Here is an 18,153-nt window from a genome sequence, read left to right as displayed (position 1 = left end):
GTACTTAAAAGGAATAAAGATCAGGAAGCCGGATAAAATGTGGGCTCCAGCTTTTGCTAGCCAGGCCCGGAAGAGGGAGCAAGCAGAAATAGAGCCTAAAACAGAGGAAGCCCATTATAATGGACTTACAAGGGAACAGGACTAGTATCTGGATAATGGACTAAAGCGTTAGTCCATCCAACTGTTGGGGACTTGATTCCGATATAACAAACCCCATGTAACAGTCTGCATTATTATATGTTTCTGCTGTTCAAGAATTAAGGGGTTGAAAATTAAAAGCCCCGTTTTTGTTTGTTTGTTTTTCATTTAGGGATAATCTTACAGCTTCATTAAGTTTTTGCATGGAAGGAGCTCCTATGAAGGTGGGGAGAAAAATCTGTGTACTTCCCACATAGCACCTGGAGAAGGAGAGATGGAAAGTTTGACATGGAAAAATGGCGGTTTGGAAAAAGGTGTGTTGGAGCCACGGGGTGAGGGTTATGTCAAAGTCATGGGGACACCCAGGTGGGAACACAAGCCTACCTCCCTATTTCCTAGGGGGAAAATATCTGAATGAAAAAAGTACACAAAGTTAGCTTTTGTAAGTTGTAAAATGTGTGATTCTGTTCTAATTTTTTCTGTAACAATGTAAGAATCATAAAGATCTCTCAAGATAGAAAGTAAAATCAAAGAAATCATGTGCTCTCTCTCAGCTACCCAAATATCTATGCCTACAGTTACATCTGCCCTCCTTCCAGTAGCACCTATAATACTCCACTTGCACCCATCTCTTCACGGCCCCATGATCAAGCCAAGGTTTTCCATACATTTTCCCCTTCAGTCTATACTGTTCCTTCTTCCGGGAATACTTTTCCCTATCTTTTCCATCTGTCAAACTCCTACTCACCCCCTCCAACCTCAGCTCAATATTTAGTTTCTCTGGGGAATGTCTTCTGACTGTTCTTTCTCTACGTGTAGTGGATACTGCTAGCTGTCCCCTAAAATCCATTCTCCCTTTCTTTAATACAAAGAGAGAGGTAACTCAACATCTGGCAGCCCAGCCAGAAACTAACGTTCCCAGCTCCACCCCCAGCTTGCAGCTATATGTGACCATGTGGAGAATGTGAGTTGATGTGATTTGTGCCCCTTCCGGGCCTTAATGCATTGTTCCTCTATGATCTAGCCCTTCATGTGGTCTGGAACACGAATGCACCATGACCCAGCTTTGAGCATTGCATCAGTGAGCTATCTCTATTGAAATAAAACATCCAAAGCTCAAGCTTAAAACAACAATCATTTGCTCTCTCGGAGAGTTGGTTAGGTGGCTTTATTTCAAGCTGTGGGTCTGGCAGGGCCTGACCCCTTGCTGAGGATGAGCTCAGGTCTGCCCCACAGTGTTCACTTTGATGTCCAGGCTGGGGGGACCCCAGCTACCTAGGGGAAACTCTTATCATCATGGCACAGGTGCAAAAGGGCAAGCCTAGCCATGCAAGCACATTTCAATTTCCTGCTTGAGCCACACCTACCAACATTCTAACCTTAGCCAAAGCAAGTCACATGATAGAGTCAAAATTCAAGGGGAGGGGAGAATACACCTCCCATGGAGGTTTGGGGGAAGTAGGAATTGAATCGACTTCAACCATGCAAACAAGGATAAAGTTCTAGGATGGAAGGAACCTGGATGCCTCAGTGACCATGTAGAGCAGAGCATCTTGTCTACCTGCTCCCACTGTTATGTGCCATCAATACATTCATTGCTTCTTTAAGTCATAGAATTGCTGAGTCTATTTGTTACAGCTGCTTAGCCTTTTACCCCAATATAGCACACTCTCCACTATAACATTTATATATTATTTGTTTTTTCTTTTGTTTATTTGTTTTTATTTCCCCATTAGAGTTTCCTGAAATCAATCATTATGGCTTAAATAAGTTTTGAATCTCTACCACCTAGCCCAGGATCTATAATAAAGTGAGTGTTCAATGAAGGATTGCTAAATGATTAAATGAATTTCCTATAATTCTGTTATTTTCATCCAGAAAACAAATGTGTTTAAAAAGGATTGCCTACGGTAGCTATGAAACTAACAAAAGCACATTACAGGCCCTAGATGATAACTTCCTTAAAATGTGCTGATATGAAGAAATATCATTCTCCCAAGGAAAATGGCTTTAGGAGGACATTCATTCATTTATCTAGTGATTGTATGAATACTTACTTAGTGTATGCTATATGTCAGGTACCAATTAGGCGATGAGAATATAGCAGTGAATGTAAAGGATCAAACTCCTTACCCTCAGAGAACCTCCATTCAGTGGGAGGAAGAGAGAGAGAAAATAAACAAGTCAGTCAGTCAAAGATAAAGTAGAGCAATGGAGTCGCCCAGACATTGGGAAGGATGGAACAAAGACCTAACTAAAGAGATGATGGGGTAAATATGTAGCTACCCGGGAGAGAGCTTCTGCATAGGGAAAGGGTCAAGTATAAAGTAGCCCTGGGGTTGGGCACCTCCCTGGTGTGATCAAGGAACAGCAAGGATGCCAGTGTGGCTGAGGCAGGGCACGCAAGGGGGAGACTGGCAGAAAATGTCCTCAGATGCTGTATTTACCAAAGAAGACAGCAAAAGCCCAAATAGGTTTGACCGTCTGTGTGTCCTTATAGCCTATGTAGTCAATAATTGTCCAAACCACAAGTTTCTATGGCTGTCCAAGGTTGTGAAATCCATACTGTTGAAGTGGCACGTGGTGCCTTTGCCCAGGTAACTTTGTGACTGATGAGAGCCGTTTTCAGCAGCCAGGTACTCAAAGCTCAAACCACTTATATGCTTGGTCTCACGTGTCTATGTTCGTTCTCCAGAGTGATTATGGAAAATCAACATCAATACTCAGTCAACATCAAGTCCAAGATGGCCCTTTACGGATGATTCTCAGGAGCTTCCCAACAGGCATCCGTGTCGCTTCTCCATTGCAGACGCGGATGGGACTGAAAGGCAGAGGCTGGATTGTGTGGGGTGGATCCCACCCAGCCTCTCTAAGTCATATGGGCCACACGTGTCTTCACTTATGTTCCAAGCCCATGTGCCCCTCTCTGCCCCACCCTTGCTCCTACCACATTCCTCTTTCTTTTTAAGGAAAAGCTGTAGCCATATTTTAACTGGTGCTTTTCTTGTGGAGAGGTGATCAGGCGAGAAAACATTTCAAACGGAATGAACAAAATCGAGAGCCGCTGAACATACTGTCTTAAAGCAACCTCTTGGGATCTATTAACTGACTAGAAAGGAAGGAAATTAGGGCTGGGGAAGTAGGGTTGAATGCAGTTTCCCTTGCCTTTTTATATATTCTAGATGGAATAGTTTTGATAGTAAAAGTGAAATGCTGTAAGGTTATTGCCTTTCAAGCCAATCCTATAAAAACATTGTCAAAACTGGTGTGTTTCAGATGTGGTAAACACCGGAGCAGAGCGGGAATTTGGGAAAGGGTGTGTTCCATTCTCTGGATTCTGACCTGTTTGTAATCTGTCGTTATGTGTTCTTCAGAATTCGAACGAGACTCAGCACTTCAAATCACAGGTCTCTGGGTTCCGCAAAGGGAAATAGCCTTGTTTCTTGTGATGTATTTGTCTAGTGAATTATAATTGTGTTTGTTCTATTAAGCAGCTGAAGTTCAGCACATTTTTATTCATTTTGTACAATAGGCACTAAATGATTCTGAATGCCAGGCACCTAATCAGATTAAGAAAATCTTCATGTTGGCCAAAGGTTTATGCTTTTGTGCTACAATGAATTTCCCCATGATCTACTCTAAATAGGAAAGTCAGCATTCTTCTTTTTACCCATCTCAAGGAAGGAGGCAAAGCAACCCAAGACTTTTAGAGAAGACCCTTCTTTATACAAGGCCTTATCAGATGTCCCCTTACCACCACCTTGATCTTTTATATTAAGGCTGTGGGTGGGGAGAATGGGCCCAATTACATAGGATTAAAATGAAAATTCAATGTAAAGATCAGCTGACTTATTTCATGGTCTTTTTTTTTTTTTTTTTTTTTTTTAGCAGCCAAATTATATCTTGATATGACAAAACAGGGCTTGGCTCTCAAGCAGGCTGGATGCGGATGCAGGTTGTGGCAGAAGAACCATTCTACCCACCCCACTGAGAAGCTAAACCTTTAATCACATTCCAGAGGAAAGTCAGTTCTAACCCAAAGCTATCGAACCCAAGAAACCAGATGAGCGGGACTAGCATCAGTAACCTCAATTCTTGCCCTGATCATACCTCAAGGTTGCACTTAGGAATTTGTCATATCAGAAAAAAACAATAGATCTAAGGTCACAAAATGTTAGTGATGCAAATTCAAGGAAGATTTCACAGGAAGACAAAAAAGATATTCATCTAACACCACACACAGAAACCTTCACAAAAGCCTTTTCTAAACACCCATAATTTTCTCAATTTTTTCCTCAGTGGGTCATCATTTCACTTTCCCTTCTTTCTCTTTTTCCTTACACAGCTTCTAAAACTCCAGAGAAAGTCAGTTCTGCCTATCTCACTTAGCAAAATAAAATCATTATGGTATATCCATACAATGAAGTATTATTCAGCCATAAAAAAGAATGAAATACTGATACATGTTATAACATGGATATATCTTGAAAACATTATGTTAAGTGAAAGAAACCAGATACAAAATGTCAAAACAAACATTGTTATGCTTCCATTTTTATGAAATTTCCAAAACAGGTAGATTTGTAGAGACAGAAAAAAGACTGGTGGTTACTAGAGGCTGGAGGGAGGAGGCAATGGAGTGATTGCTTAATAAGTACAGGGTTTCCTTTGGGGGTGATGAAATGTTTTGGAGCTAGACAGAGATGGTGGCTGTAAAACATTGTGGATGTACTAAGTGCCACTGAATTGTCCATTTAAAATAGTTAATTTTATGTTATATGAATTTCATCTCAATAAATAAATAAAAGCATGGCAGTAAGTTCCCCCAACATGTTCATTAGAAAATAGCCTAACAAATACATATTCATACTCAACCATGCGCTTGTCTCCCCACTCCAGAGAGCTTATGAAAGTATGTTCTCAACAAAACTGGTAAGCTAAGACTTACCAGTGGCTAAAAAAATTAGATTTTACTTTCCTCATTCACCCAAGAAAATATCCTAGACAGAGAAGGTCCACGCAGAGTAGGCTCTGTTGAAACCCCCATGTGCTGGACCATGAGACTTCTACAGGATTTGCCCAAGTCCAGAGGAGGAAGTGAGGATGAGCCACGCTGAGACACTAAGATGAGTCCCTTCAGTGGGACCATGAATCGAATGGCAGGATTGGAGAACTGTGCTTATCTTGGGCCATCAGCACCAGACAAGGACTCCCGCTATGGTGGGTAAGGTGGTGAGGCAGCTAAGATTGAGGGAGAGGAAAAGGACTGGTCTGTGTCACTTTGTAAACCATACCTCAGCCAAGCCAGTCTAGGGTCATCCTTCCTATATTAAAATCATTATAGGTATTCTATACATGCAACTGTTTCTATGATTTTGAATTTTGTTTGTGTTTATTTTTTTGTTCCTTGGTAAAGTTCCTTTTGAAAAATTCCAATTTTTTTTTCCTCAGATTTATGTCATACTGCCTATCTTTGGCTATTTTACTGCTAGAGACAGATTTTAGGGACCAGGTGGCATTGTTCCATTCCTTGATCAGAGTACATGGAGAGCAGAGTTGATGGTGGGAAGTAATAACACCAGCTCATATTGTATAGCATGTTCCATATTTTATCACATTTATCATTTACAACACTATAAAACAAATATACTTGTTCCCATTTTCGAAATAAGGCAACTAAACTTAGATTTAGTAGAATTTAGAATAAAATGACTCATTGATGCCAGGTAAAATCCAGGGACCCAAAAGGTGAAACCCAAAAGGAGGTGTTATGGGGCTGGCCCCGTGGCTCAGGCTGTTAGAGCCCCATGCTCCTAACTCCGAAAGCTGTCAGTTCGATTCCCACATGGGCCAGTGGGCTCTCAGCCACAAGGTTGCCAGTTCAATTCCTCGAGTCCCACAAGGGATGGTGGGCTCTGCTCCCTGAAACTAAGATTGAACACGGCACCTTGAGCTGAGCTGCAGCTGAGCTCATGGATGGCTCAGTTGGTTGGAGCCTGTCCTCTCAACCACAAAGTTGCCAGTTCGACTCCCACAAGGGATGGTGGGCTGCGCCCCCGGCAACTAGCAATGGCAACTGGACCTGGAGCCGAGCTGCGCCCTCCACAACTAAGACTGAAAGGACAACAACTTGAAGCTGAACGGCACCCTCCACAACTAAGATTGAAAGGACAACAACTTGACTTGGGAAAAAAAAAAAAAGTCCTGGAAGTACACACTGTTCCCCAATAAAATCCTGTTCCCCTTCCCCAATAAAATCTTTTAAAAAAAACAAAACAAGGAGGTGTTATGAATTGAATTGTGTGCCCACAAAAAAGATATGTTGGAGTCCTAACCCCACTACCTTACAATGTGCCTGTATTTAGGGATAAGTTTTTTACAGAGATGACATTACATTAAAATGAGTTGAATGAGGGTGTTAGGGTTTCAACATGAATTTGGGGGGAACATGATACATGGTAAAATAATATTTTGGTTATTTGGGGTTAAATAAAATATATTATCAAATTTTAAATTAAAAAGGAAAGATGGGAATATTCAATGCACTTTAACTCCTCACAAATTTGCCCAGGGTCTAACCTTTAGTTTCTCCATCCCCCACTCTCCTCTACCATCCCTGGCCAGAACCAAGGCTGTTAATGGGAAATCCCAGGATCTCTGGGTAGTCATTTTGAAGAGCGCATAGGGAAAGGAGGCCAGGAAGAAAGTCCCAGTAGTGGTGCTACTGTGGGACTTCTATTACACTGTTTTGTACACCTGAAACTAATAAATAAATAAGTAAATAAATAGAAAGAAAGAAAGAAAGAAAGAAAGAAAGAAAGAAAGAAAGAAAGAAAGAAAGAAAGAAAGAGAAGGCCAATCACCAAGCAGAAAAAAAAGAAAAACAGAATGAGGAGACCTATCAAATCTATTTGAGCACTTATTCTGTAACCATGACCACCACGCCCCAACCAAACACACACCAACCATTTCTTCAAGTCTTGAGCAAAATCTGCCATATCCCTAAATATCTTGTTTCTTTAAAGCAACCAGGGAAAGGGCCTAGTCCGCATGAACCTGAGAGGAGAGAGCAGCCATAAGGTGGGATGTTCATGAGCCCAAGGCCAACAGAAGGAGGCATGTGGACACACTAGTGACCTCTATAGCCCTGGGAGTTTGCAAAGATCTTGGGGGAGGGCGTCTGACTTCCCACAGGATGTGTGATAGGGGACTTGAGCTAATTTTATTTAGATTTCACAGGACAGGGTGACGTCAACTGACATCTGGGTTACACTTGTTATCAAGGAGTTGAAATGAAGACACAGGAGGCATGCTTATCAAATTTGTAGAGGACAGGAAGCTGAAAGGAACAGCAAATACATAATTAGAATCCACAAAAGTCTCAACAAGCTAGAATGCCAGACTGAATTTAATAAGAGGAAACTTAATAAGGATGAAGGGAATGTCCTGCTCTTGGGATTAAAAATAAAATAAAACAAAATAAAATAAAACAAACTGTCTGTACAAAACACATGGAAAAGGGTCAGGGGGTTGATTCAGGGGAAAATCCCCCAAAGCAATGGGATCTGAACCTGTTCTAGTAAAAAACAAAAACAAAACAACAAAAACAAACAAACAAACAAAAGAAAATGTGCAAAGGAGGAAACAGGCAATCAGTTTCATTCTTCCTGATTAGACCCTTGGCATGTCAACTTCAGGTCTGCTCACTGGACACTAGGAAGGATGCCAACTGGAGTGCCTACAGAGAATGAGTGACCAGGGATCCCCAAACCACATAAGGCAGGAACAATGCTGTTTAGCTGGAGAGGTGAGACTTCTCTACAAGCATCTAAAAATTTTCCACATGAGAAAGGAGTTGGGCTTGTGATGTATGGCTCTGAAGAGTGAAATTAGGACGGTGGGAAGCTACTTCAGGGAGAAACTGGAATAATGTATAATGAAGAAAATAAATGTATCCATTAGGACTGTAAGTAACAGAAAACCTGACTAATAATGGCTTCAACAACAAAATTCTTTGCATTATTTTATAGAGGTAGCCTGTGGTGAAGACCTCAGGCTTTTCCTGTGTTCTTCTCCACCCTCCTCAGAGTGTTGGTTTCATCTTCCTATCTTTTGCCTCATGGTCACAAGATGGCTGCCAAAGCTCTAAAAACACAAATCAGCATCAAAGCAAGGGAGGAGGGTGATGATGAGGGGGCAGCCAATGTAGCAAAGAGGAGGGCCTTTTCCTTAACCGTGCTATGCTTTTGTCAGAAAAGGAAATAATTTCTCAGATTTCCTCATATACCTCATTGGTCAGACTGGATTACATGGCCAACTCTACCTGTAAGAGAGACTGGAAATGGAGTATCTAGCTTTTCCAGCCTCTCTAGTGGGCAGCAGCAAGAGAGAAGGGAATGGTGTTTTAGTAGCCTCCAGTAGTGTCTACCACAGCAAAATTGTCTGTAAATCAACTACCAGTAGATTGTCTTTGTCTTTTTCATGCAAATATACATAATGTATATACAACCATATGCTCACATATGAGTTTTCACATGTGTACTCTAAATAGTTTTGTTTCCTATTTTTCTTACTTAATATTTTGAGTATCTTTCCATAACATTTTGAAATTCTTTGAAAATATTATCTTTAGCAGCTAGGTAATATTTATTATATATCATTCCACATTGAACTACTGCCCTTCTCTTGGACATGTACGTTACTTCCAGTTACTAGAACTTTCTAGCTATCATCTGCAGAGACAGAAATGGTGTGTCCCAGAAGTATTCCATCACAGGAATGAAACTGATAAGACCCAGCAAGGGGAAGGGGTCATTGGCCTTGATGACATTTCAGCCCCTTCCCCTCCTCTTCGAGATGCTGCTGATCGGGTGGAAAGAGATGGAGACATGCTCAGGGAGGCCCACTGTGCCCTCTCTGCTTCATCTTTCCATTCTGCTGCCTGAGCTCACAGGCTGCATGACCTTCTTACTCTAATACCCCCAATGTCAGCCCCACACACACTCGTCAAACCCTCTCTCACTGTCTGCTGTCAGCAACAACAGCCTGTATCACTCTTAACATGCTTTTAAAATTGCCTGAATGAAGACAGCAGCGCCTCTGGCTTTTATCAATGGTGCCAAACATGAGAATTAGTGTGAAGGACCCACGCCTAGGCCAGAGGGGCCAAGGATGGACAGAGCACACAACACCAAGAGCTGATGACAACATTCCAGTGACGCTCCTCTGCGGCCGCTTGCTGCTTTGAAGCCTATCTGTGGCTTCCCGCATGCCAGGGGGACAGGCGGGGGCAGGTGTCTTCATTATGACAGTGCGGCAAACACCACTGGGGTCCTGTAGGTGAGCTGGGTAACACAAGGAGTGAGAACTGTCATTCCCCAAGGCTAGTGTGCTAGGGGCTTACAGAGTGGTGTTTGGGACAGGAGAGACACCTGCCTTATCAATGAAGCGTTTGATGTCAGCCTTTGCTATATATAGTTATGCTTCAAGGGATGTGATCTGACCGAGGTCTAAATGAATCTAAATTTGCCTTCCACTGAACTGATAAATATTCATTCTCTCCAACGAGGTCAATATGCCAAGCCTACAATTAAAAAAACTAGAATTCAAAACCAACTTTTAAAGACGAAACATCTTGTAAGCTGACCACTCAATGACGAAAAAAAAAATAGGGACTAACAACTTTGCCAGTTTATTCTCAGATATGTGGAACTTAGCACATTTCTCCAGTACCTTGCTCTTTTAAGGGCTTTTAGGGAATAAATATTTAAAGGTCAAATAATTTCTGTAGACTTTAGTGATATCACATCGTTAGCACTGAGCACAAAACAACCTAGTAAGAAAAGCTGAAATAATTTGTCCTGTTTTCTAAAAATGGCACTCTGATTGCTTGCTGGTTGTGTGGAATTGGAAAGGTCACACAATTTGCAAGGATCAGCAATCCCAAAAGTTATTTTCTTGCCTATGAAGACATTGTCTCTTCCAGGAACACCATACAGCAGTCATATCTGCACCACCAGCTCACCAGGGGCAGAATAAAGGCTGGAGCGGCGGATCTGAGCTGGAGAACTCATTGATGTCTCAGCTCTGCCACCAACTGCCTCCAGATCATGTCTCTTAATTTCTCCAAGAATTAAATTCCTGTAAGTTCTTATGGGGGGTCCACGAATCTCACCACCAGAAGGTATCTTGAAAAGTATTTTCTACTAATAGCTGCCCCTTTCCCACTAGGTTAATATCAAAGGAATCCTCTTTAATTTTATTAAATCAACTAAATAACCCTCTTAATAGTATTTTGCCTTTGGATTAGGAACAATAAGTCTCATTCTGTTAAGCACAAGTCTCTTAAAATTCTATTGAGTCTAAGTCTTAGAACAGAACAAAATGTGTCTAATCTTGGTGAAGCACTAGTTTGAGAAGGTGTTGTATATCCTGCTTATATTCTCTATTGCAACCCTCATAAGATGCAGGACACTGTATGAGGCAACCTGCTGGTTTATAGAACTGTGTAGGCCATGTCCCTGGTCTCCAGGAACTTTCAACATGGAGGAGAAACTAGCTGGACAAATGATGACTATAGATATTAAGAGAGAAAGGAAAAAGGATGCATAGGTTACACATAAAATATGCAAAGCTATAGTAGACACATCTGGGATATCTGTCCAGCTCACAGCGATCTCCTCTCTTTGAGAACTGCCCCTTCCCTCAGATACTGCACCTGGCAGCCATGTTTGCACACTACCACCCACCTCCTACCTCAGCCACAGCTGATTGGACCAGGAATGGATACCTGCCCAAGCTCAGCCAAATTCTCTCTCCTGGGAAGTTAGAATTGTGATTCAGAGAACCTGAAAACTCAGACAATTTAGGGTGACTATACCTCTGTAAAATAAGGAGGACAAAAGAGAACAGAGAGGAGCAGCCCCCACCCCCAGAGACTGAAAAGATGGCTGCCTTGGTCACTAATGGCTTCGCCCTTTCTAGTTCTAGGCCCTCATGGACATTCCTATCTTCCTGAAACATCCTTGTTTCCTGTGAGAAATTCCCCCCTTTCTCCTTGAGCGGCTCAGGGCTGTTATTTATATTCAAAACAGCCTTGATTTGTCTGTTTTCTCTGTCTTTTCTCCTCCTCATCCTGCCTCCTTTCTGCTCCATCTTTCTGTTCTCCCCTCTACCTTTCTCATTTCCTGTATCTTTTTAAACTCTCTCTTTTTCACTGCCTTTCTCTTTGTCTCTGGATTTGCCTTTTCCACTGTCATCATTCTTTTGCTTTCTCACTGTCTCTATTTCTCCATGATTCTGAACCTTTTGTGCTCAGTTTTTTCCTTGTTTCTCTTTCTCTCCTTTGGGACCCACCTCCATGCTGCCCTGCCCCTTCTCCTTTTCCCCTCCTCTCTCCTCATTCCCTTGGTCCCCTCTCTCTCCCCAGTAATTACCAGCTCTGGCTGGGTCGCCATAACCGGTTTGAGAATGAAGACACAGCACAGTTCGCCCAGGTCAGTAAGAGCTTCTCACACATTCAATTCAACTTGAGCCTCCTGAAGAACCACACCACCTATCCAGAAGACGACTACAGCTACGACCTCTTGCTGCTCCACCTGGCAGGGCCCGCCCACATAACAGACACTGTGAAGGTCCTGGGCCTGCCCACCCAGGACCCCCGCCTGGGGAGCACCTGTTATGCCTTTGGCTGTGGCAACATCAAACTAGACCCACTTGTAGTTGAGTCCCCAGATGAGCTCCAGGGTGTGGACCTCAAGCTCCTGACCAACGATGTGTGTGCCAATGCTCACCCCCAGAAGGGGACAGACGTCATGCTGTGTGCTGGACACTTGCAGGGTGGCAAGGACACCTGTGTGGGTGACTCAGGGGGCCCACTGATCTGTGGTGTGTTTCAAGGAGTCACATCTTGGGGACACACCCCGTGTGGCCGAACCCATATGCCCAGCGTCTTTACCAAACTTCTGTCCTTCCTGGACTGGATCAAGGAGACCATGGCAGCCAACCCTTGTCCCTGACCCCCAGTAAAACTAAATATGCATCAAATTTGCATCAAAACAAAAACCACACAAACAAAAAAACAGCCTCGATGAGGACTTGAATACTAACATGTCCCTCATATTAAAAAGATATAGGTAAGCCAAAATAGCCAATAATCCAAAAGCCACTCTGGCTTCTGGAGGACATTGTGAAATGAATATGTTTAAATTGCTGGCATTTATAACATCTCAAATGAAAGTATAAGCCCACAATAATGTAAACTTGATTGGCAGAGAACGGCAAAGCCTGTCTGTTTTCTTCATCCTGAACTTCTCTGCTCTTCTCTGCTCTCTGGTCCTTGTAGGACGCGGAAGAATTGCTTCTTCCCGTCACCCCACCTCATCTCCCTAGCATGCCCACAACTGCCTCCATTATGCTCAGCTTAGTGCCTCACATCTTTTGGGGGAGGTAACTTTTTAAGGTCCCTTCCAACCAGCAAAAGAGATGGCAGCCTGAGAAAATAGTCAATAGAGGAGGCAAGAAGACCACTGGATTCTTTGTGGAAAAAGTTTACCATCGCACCACAGATAATTTATAAAACAAGTAATGCCTAAAAGAGAAGTGAGAGAAGGTACTGAGTGGCTGGGTTCCAGTGTGGTTCAGAAGTTTGAGTGGAAGCATCATGTAGAGAGGAACCTGTTTGAGGATCCATAGGAATAAAAATCGTTGAGGGTACAAGAGGGAAGAGGACTATTTCAGGGTTGTTTAAATGTTTGTCTGGGTGAGTAGGGTGTGCTGAGCAGGGGTGGGGGTGGCAGTGGGGAGGGTGTGGTGGGAAAACTGGAGCAGTCGTTATAAACGCTGGGTAGGGCCCCATATTCCTGGAAACAGGATCCACCAGTTGCATCAGAAGAGATTTCTTTGTATAATCCAAGCCTTCCTCGTGGCAAAATAACCTTTCCTCTTCCTCTTAGCAGCTCCCCCACAAGTAAAATTAGGTTAGAAACACACATACACTCACACGCTCTCACACTCACACATTCTCACACACACACCCATAGACAGTACCACAGATTCTGCTGCACGTAACTTGAGTTCCCATCATCACTACGCAACACCTGTATCTCAAGTAATTTATGGACCTATTAAATATGGCAGTGACCAATGATCATGTCTGGTACCTCATGTGCACATGAGGAACGGCTTCCAGTTTACAAAGGACTTTGTCATGTAGATGACTTGATTCAATCAGAAAACAAGGAGACTAGAGGGACCTCAGGGAGCACCCTTCTAATACGAGGCCCTCCATTTCCAGATTAAATCAAGGCTTATTGTGGTTACAAAAAAGGATCCTAGTCCAGAGATCCCCTAACCTTGGCCAGATTATTCTTTGTTTCCCAGTCTAATAGGACAGGCCAGCCTGGCTAGGCTCCCAGCCGTCTCATGCAAGGTTTTGCCAACAGGCCTCACAAATGTCCAGTAGGGAGGTTGCCAAGCTCAGGCCCCACCCTGGCCTGTTATCTGCCGGCAGGGTTCTCCCATGACTTTCTGGCTGGCCCTGCTGCCACCTTTCTTTGTGGGACAGCTGTAACAGCTTGGCTGCTGGTGTGTTCAGTCACAGGTCAAGCCTTTGTTTGGCTGATAAGCACGGTCAAGTTCCAAATCCTACTGCTACAAGACAGGCATTCCTGCCCTGATTTTCTGAGAAGCCTGCGCCTCCTTGACATTTTGTCACCAAGAACCTAGCGCGACTCAGGCCTGAGGCTTGGGCACAAGGCAGAAGAGAAAAAGCCGCAGTATCCAGAAGTCATAGCACCAAGCTCCTCTTTCCAGAATCGCCCTCCCGCATTTCCCTGTAGCTGGCTCTTTTTAATTATTCTTTTGTGCCTCAATTATTACAGTTCTCCCATGTCCTGAAAAGCTCTTTTCATGGCAAACACTTGAACCATCCAGTAAAATCAGTGACTAGCTGAAAAGATCTAGGTCAAGATTTCTAAAAGTGAGGTCCCCATCAGAAACAAGGGGTGCTTGTTAAAAACGGAGGCTGAGGGTACCATCCCAGGCATTCTGAGTTAGAATATCTCGGAATCGAGCCTGGAAATCTGATTTTTTAAACAATCCCCAGGTAAATGTGCTATGCACTAAAGTTGTAAGACCCAATATGGGTCTGACTCAGTTATATCCGGCAGTATGGTGTAGTTTTGTTCCCTAGTCCTCCACGTCTTTTCTGTGAGACTTCTGTGGGGGGAAAAAAACAGTGTGACGTAGTTTGAAAATATCAATCTAATGACTAAGATTATTATTTCTTAGGGGCAGGCGTCCATTTCTTTCTCTCTGAATTTACCTCATCAAGTCCCAAGAGTAGACTGGATCACTGCCGGCGGAGGGTACCTCAAACCAGGGGCTCATAGACCACCTTCCGTGCCCCACTCTCCATATAGAACTTTTAGTCCCTGCCCCCATCCTGTGAGGTCCATTTCAAAGTTTAGCGACTACTTTAGGGGCACAAATCTATGGTATTTCTTTATGTGTAGCAAAGGTCTCTGGAGCCATCCACCAACAAAGTAACATGAAGAGTCTGAGAACTTGTTTCAGCTTTATTTTTAGAAAGAAGCCCACAGGAATGCAGAAGACACCGCTCCCCTCCAAAACCAAAAGCTGACCAAATACCAAGGTCACTAAATGAGATCTTACTCTTGTGGCCAAGATGACATTTTACCCATTGAACAGAGAGGTGACAATCGATTTTAGGTCTGCAGCTCTGTTCCAATCATGAGCAAAAAGCTGACAATGCATCCTACCCATATTTTGTGTATGCATCTCACCTCTAAAGAACCCAAAGCATTCCCACCGATCTCTGTATGACCTCTGTCATGGAGGATGGCAGTGATCCACCCTGTTTCATAAATAACCCTTCTGCGCCCAGAGGGGTATGTGATTTATCCAAGGCAGTGCACTTAGGTAACAGCAGAATTCTAGAAATTAATGAAGGTGACTTGATCCTTGGGTCCGGGAATCGAGCTACGGTATTTCCGCATGAAGTTGTCTTGCTGTGGTATTCAAGATGTTTTCATCTTGTTGGCATCCTGTCTGCAAATAAAGCTGACCCACAGGTAACCTCATTTCTGTATTCTTTTCCCCACCTTCTACACTCCGCTTTCTGACATTAGTGATCTCACCTATTCCTGTTATTTAGAAGAGATTAAAAAAAAATAACAAATTAACACTAGGAGGTAAACAATTTAACATACCATGTTTCCCTGAAAATAAGACCTAGCCAGACAATCAGCTCTAATGTGTCTTTTGGAGCAAAAATTAATATAAGACCTTGCCTTATACTATATATTATATTATATTAGAGCCGGTCTTATATTATAGTAAAATATGACTGGGTATTATATCATATGATATCATATATTATATTATATTATACCCGGTCTTATAGTAAAATAAGACCAGGTCTTATACTAATTTTTGCTCCAAAAGACACATTAGAGCTGATCGTCCGACTAGGTCTTATTTTCAGGGAAATACGGTATTATTGTCCCCATCAGTATTTGGTTATGAAAGAGAAGCTTAGAAGAGGAATGCTTTATCTAAAGAAATGGCTGGCTAATGGTGAAATCTGGGGCATCACCTAGAAAAAGAGACAAAATATATGAAACAATAGTTCTCAACACAATGGACATCACACAATGGAGGGCAGTGATCCCTAAAAGATGGGAAACAGACTAAAAGTCACAAGTCTAATGGTCATGGTTTCTGAAAATGTGGCCCCATAGAATCCGGACGCCTGGGCACCTGGTTGCCTGTATGATATCAGTTCCCCAGGTTATCCTGATGCCAATTATGTTTAAGCAACACTGTCATATGAATTGGATGGAATTGAACTTCTCTTGTTCTTGGTTTCCTTGCATGAAGTAGAGAACAATGAAACTTTTGCATTCTGTGGACAACACTGTAGGAATGCAACATAAAACTGTAAGAATTTTTTTTAAAATGCCACACCATTTTACACAAACTGCAAACTGAATGTTTCTTTTCCCCCCAGGTAAGAGAGTGGCAGCATATTGTTTTCCCTTTTTTCTTAAGGAAGCAAACTTCCTCTATGGGAGGGGCCAGTTAAGTACCCACCTTGACATCAGAAGCTGAGGCTACTACTGAAAAGACTTGAAAGCCCCCCGAGATAGAGGGTGGTCCATAATTCAGGATAGACATGTCGAAACTTCCTCCAACACCCCCTCCAGCTGGGCAGCTGTGGAAAGCATAGGCCTTGTGTTTACAGTAAACACTGCAAAAATACCAGCACCTTCTAGCATCTTCTAGTCTGTCAATAGGTTGTACAAGAGATGAGAGTAATTGATTTCATTGGCAGGTGCAAAAACAGAGCCATGAGAGGAATCTTCTGGAAGACAAAATCAGGGCCTAGACAAGCTTCTTGAAGTCAGACAAGTAGAAGCAGAGCAGAGACATGGATTTGCTTTTCAAATGTTAATGAGTGTCCTTAATCAGATAAATGCAACTTTCACCAGGAGTTCTGCTTCCACACACCCTAGTTTGACGCTGAGCTAGGCTGGTGCGTACTTGATTAAACTCAGCAAGGATCTTATCCAAAGAGAGGCCTGGTGTTTTTCTCTTTTAAGTCAACCAGGAAGATTGTAAATAAAACAATGTAGGAAATATAAACCCTCCACCTCCCTCAGCCCTAAACAAACCAATAGGAGCACACAGTCATTTATTTTGCCCAAAGGATTTACCACTTAGCTGAAAAATGCATCAGATCCTATAGGAAAAGGGAGGGAGAGGAAGAGAGGGGAGACTGGGGTAGGAAAAATGGAAATGGAGCCCGTAGAGACTGGCCATTTCTGGGCGGTGCAGTCCAGGGCACTCACTTGTGTGGGCTCCTTCGCCTGATAGAGGGGAAATGGACCTGACGCCCTGAAGGAAGAAGGCGGCAGTGCTGTGTCCTGGTCCAGGGGCCCTCCCACTGACTTGCCAGGAGGTCTGCAGACTAATTGCTGGTTCCTGAAGGTCCTTGATCTTTGGCAGCCCCTGCAGGCAGCACCCCCCTCTCCTCCCAGGAGTGGCACACACTGCTGCTAGTACAGCCCTCCCCACCAAATAAAAGGTCCAGGGAAGTGACCCCTTTGTAAAGCACTCCAGCAATTTGTGATTTATAGGAGGGAGACACCCCTAGGTGTGAGAGCACAAACCCCAAGAGATAAGGATCTACAGTATATATTTTAATTCTTCCTTTTCCCTAAGCGATAGTACTTCTCACAGGCCTATTAAAATCTAAGTCCGGGGGCTCTCAGTGCTTAGAATAAAAAAATTTTAAAGGCATGCAGATCTATAATAGTCTGTTGCCTAATCTAGCTTTCTCCTCTCACCCCAGTTTTTTCAAAGATTTATTTCCATTGCACTTAATTTCCAAGCTGTGGTTCCTTGTGACCCTGTGTTGATTTTTGCTAACCCAAATTCATGTTGATGCCAAGAAAGAAAAATTTTACAACCTGTAGGATATCAAAGGTAAAGTTGGCTTTACCCCATTGGACAGTAGACGAGTGCATGAAGTTACTGCTGGGTTTCAGGCTCAGGGTGGGTCACAGGAGGAGGAACAATGGGACTCAGCCATTACTCACCACCTGAGTCCATTCTGTCCTTAAGCCCGGGCCAAAAGATAAAAAACACCAAGAAGGAAAAGAACTTCACATAAATATCGCCATGAAAACAAAGAACAATGCGAGTGTGCTTTATCTGCCCATGTGAACTCAGGCACAAAGCCATGTTAGAGATTTCTTTTTCTCCCATATTATGTAACGACACTATTTCATGAGACCAGCCCCTTTACTCCATAGCAGGGGGAACCCAGATTTCCTAACACTGAAAGGGTTATGAGATAGCCAGAGTCAGGCTGCCTCCTCTGAGAAGGCAAAGCAACCAGATCAGGGAATGGAGAAAATGAAATGGGATCTCTTTGAAGGCCCTCCCATGGATTTTATCATCTAGAGCATGTAAGTAGATTAGAAAGTCCAA

At 43.0% G+C, this 18,153-nt stretch overlaps 1 protein-coding gene across 1 annotated transcript; it reads left to right on the top strand.

Moving 5' to 3' along the window:
• The first annotated feature begins 5,285 nt into the window (after positions 1-5,285).
• LOC109445263 (kallikrein-1) lies at positions 5,286-12,155 on the top strand. Its single transcript, XM_019727486.2, has 2 exons — positions 5,286-5,362; positions 11,567-12,155. The coding sequence occupies exons 1-2, from the start codon at positions 5,286-5,288 to the stop codon at positions 12,153-12,155; spliced, it is 666 nt and encodes a 221-aa protein (XP_019583045.2).
• Positions 12,156-18,153: the final 5,998 nt, after the last annotated feature.

This window comes from Rhinolophus sinicus, linkage group LG01, assembly GCF_036562045.2.
Source record: "Rhinolophus sinicus isolate RSC01 linkage group LG01, ASM3656204v1, whole genome shotgun sequence".
In the NCBI taxonomy this organism is placed as follows: Eukaryota; Metazoa; Chordata; class Mammalia; order Chiroptera; family Rhinolophidae; genus Rhinolophus; species Rhinolophus sinicus.
This window is presented reverse-complemented; position numbering and strand designations above follow the sequence as displayed.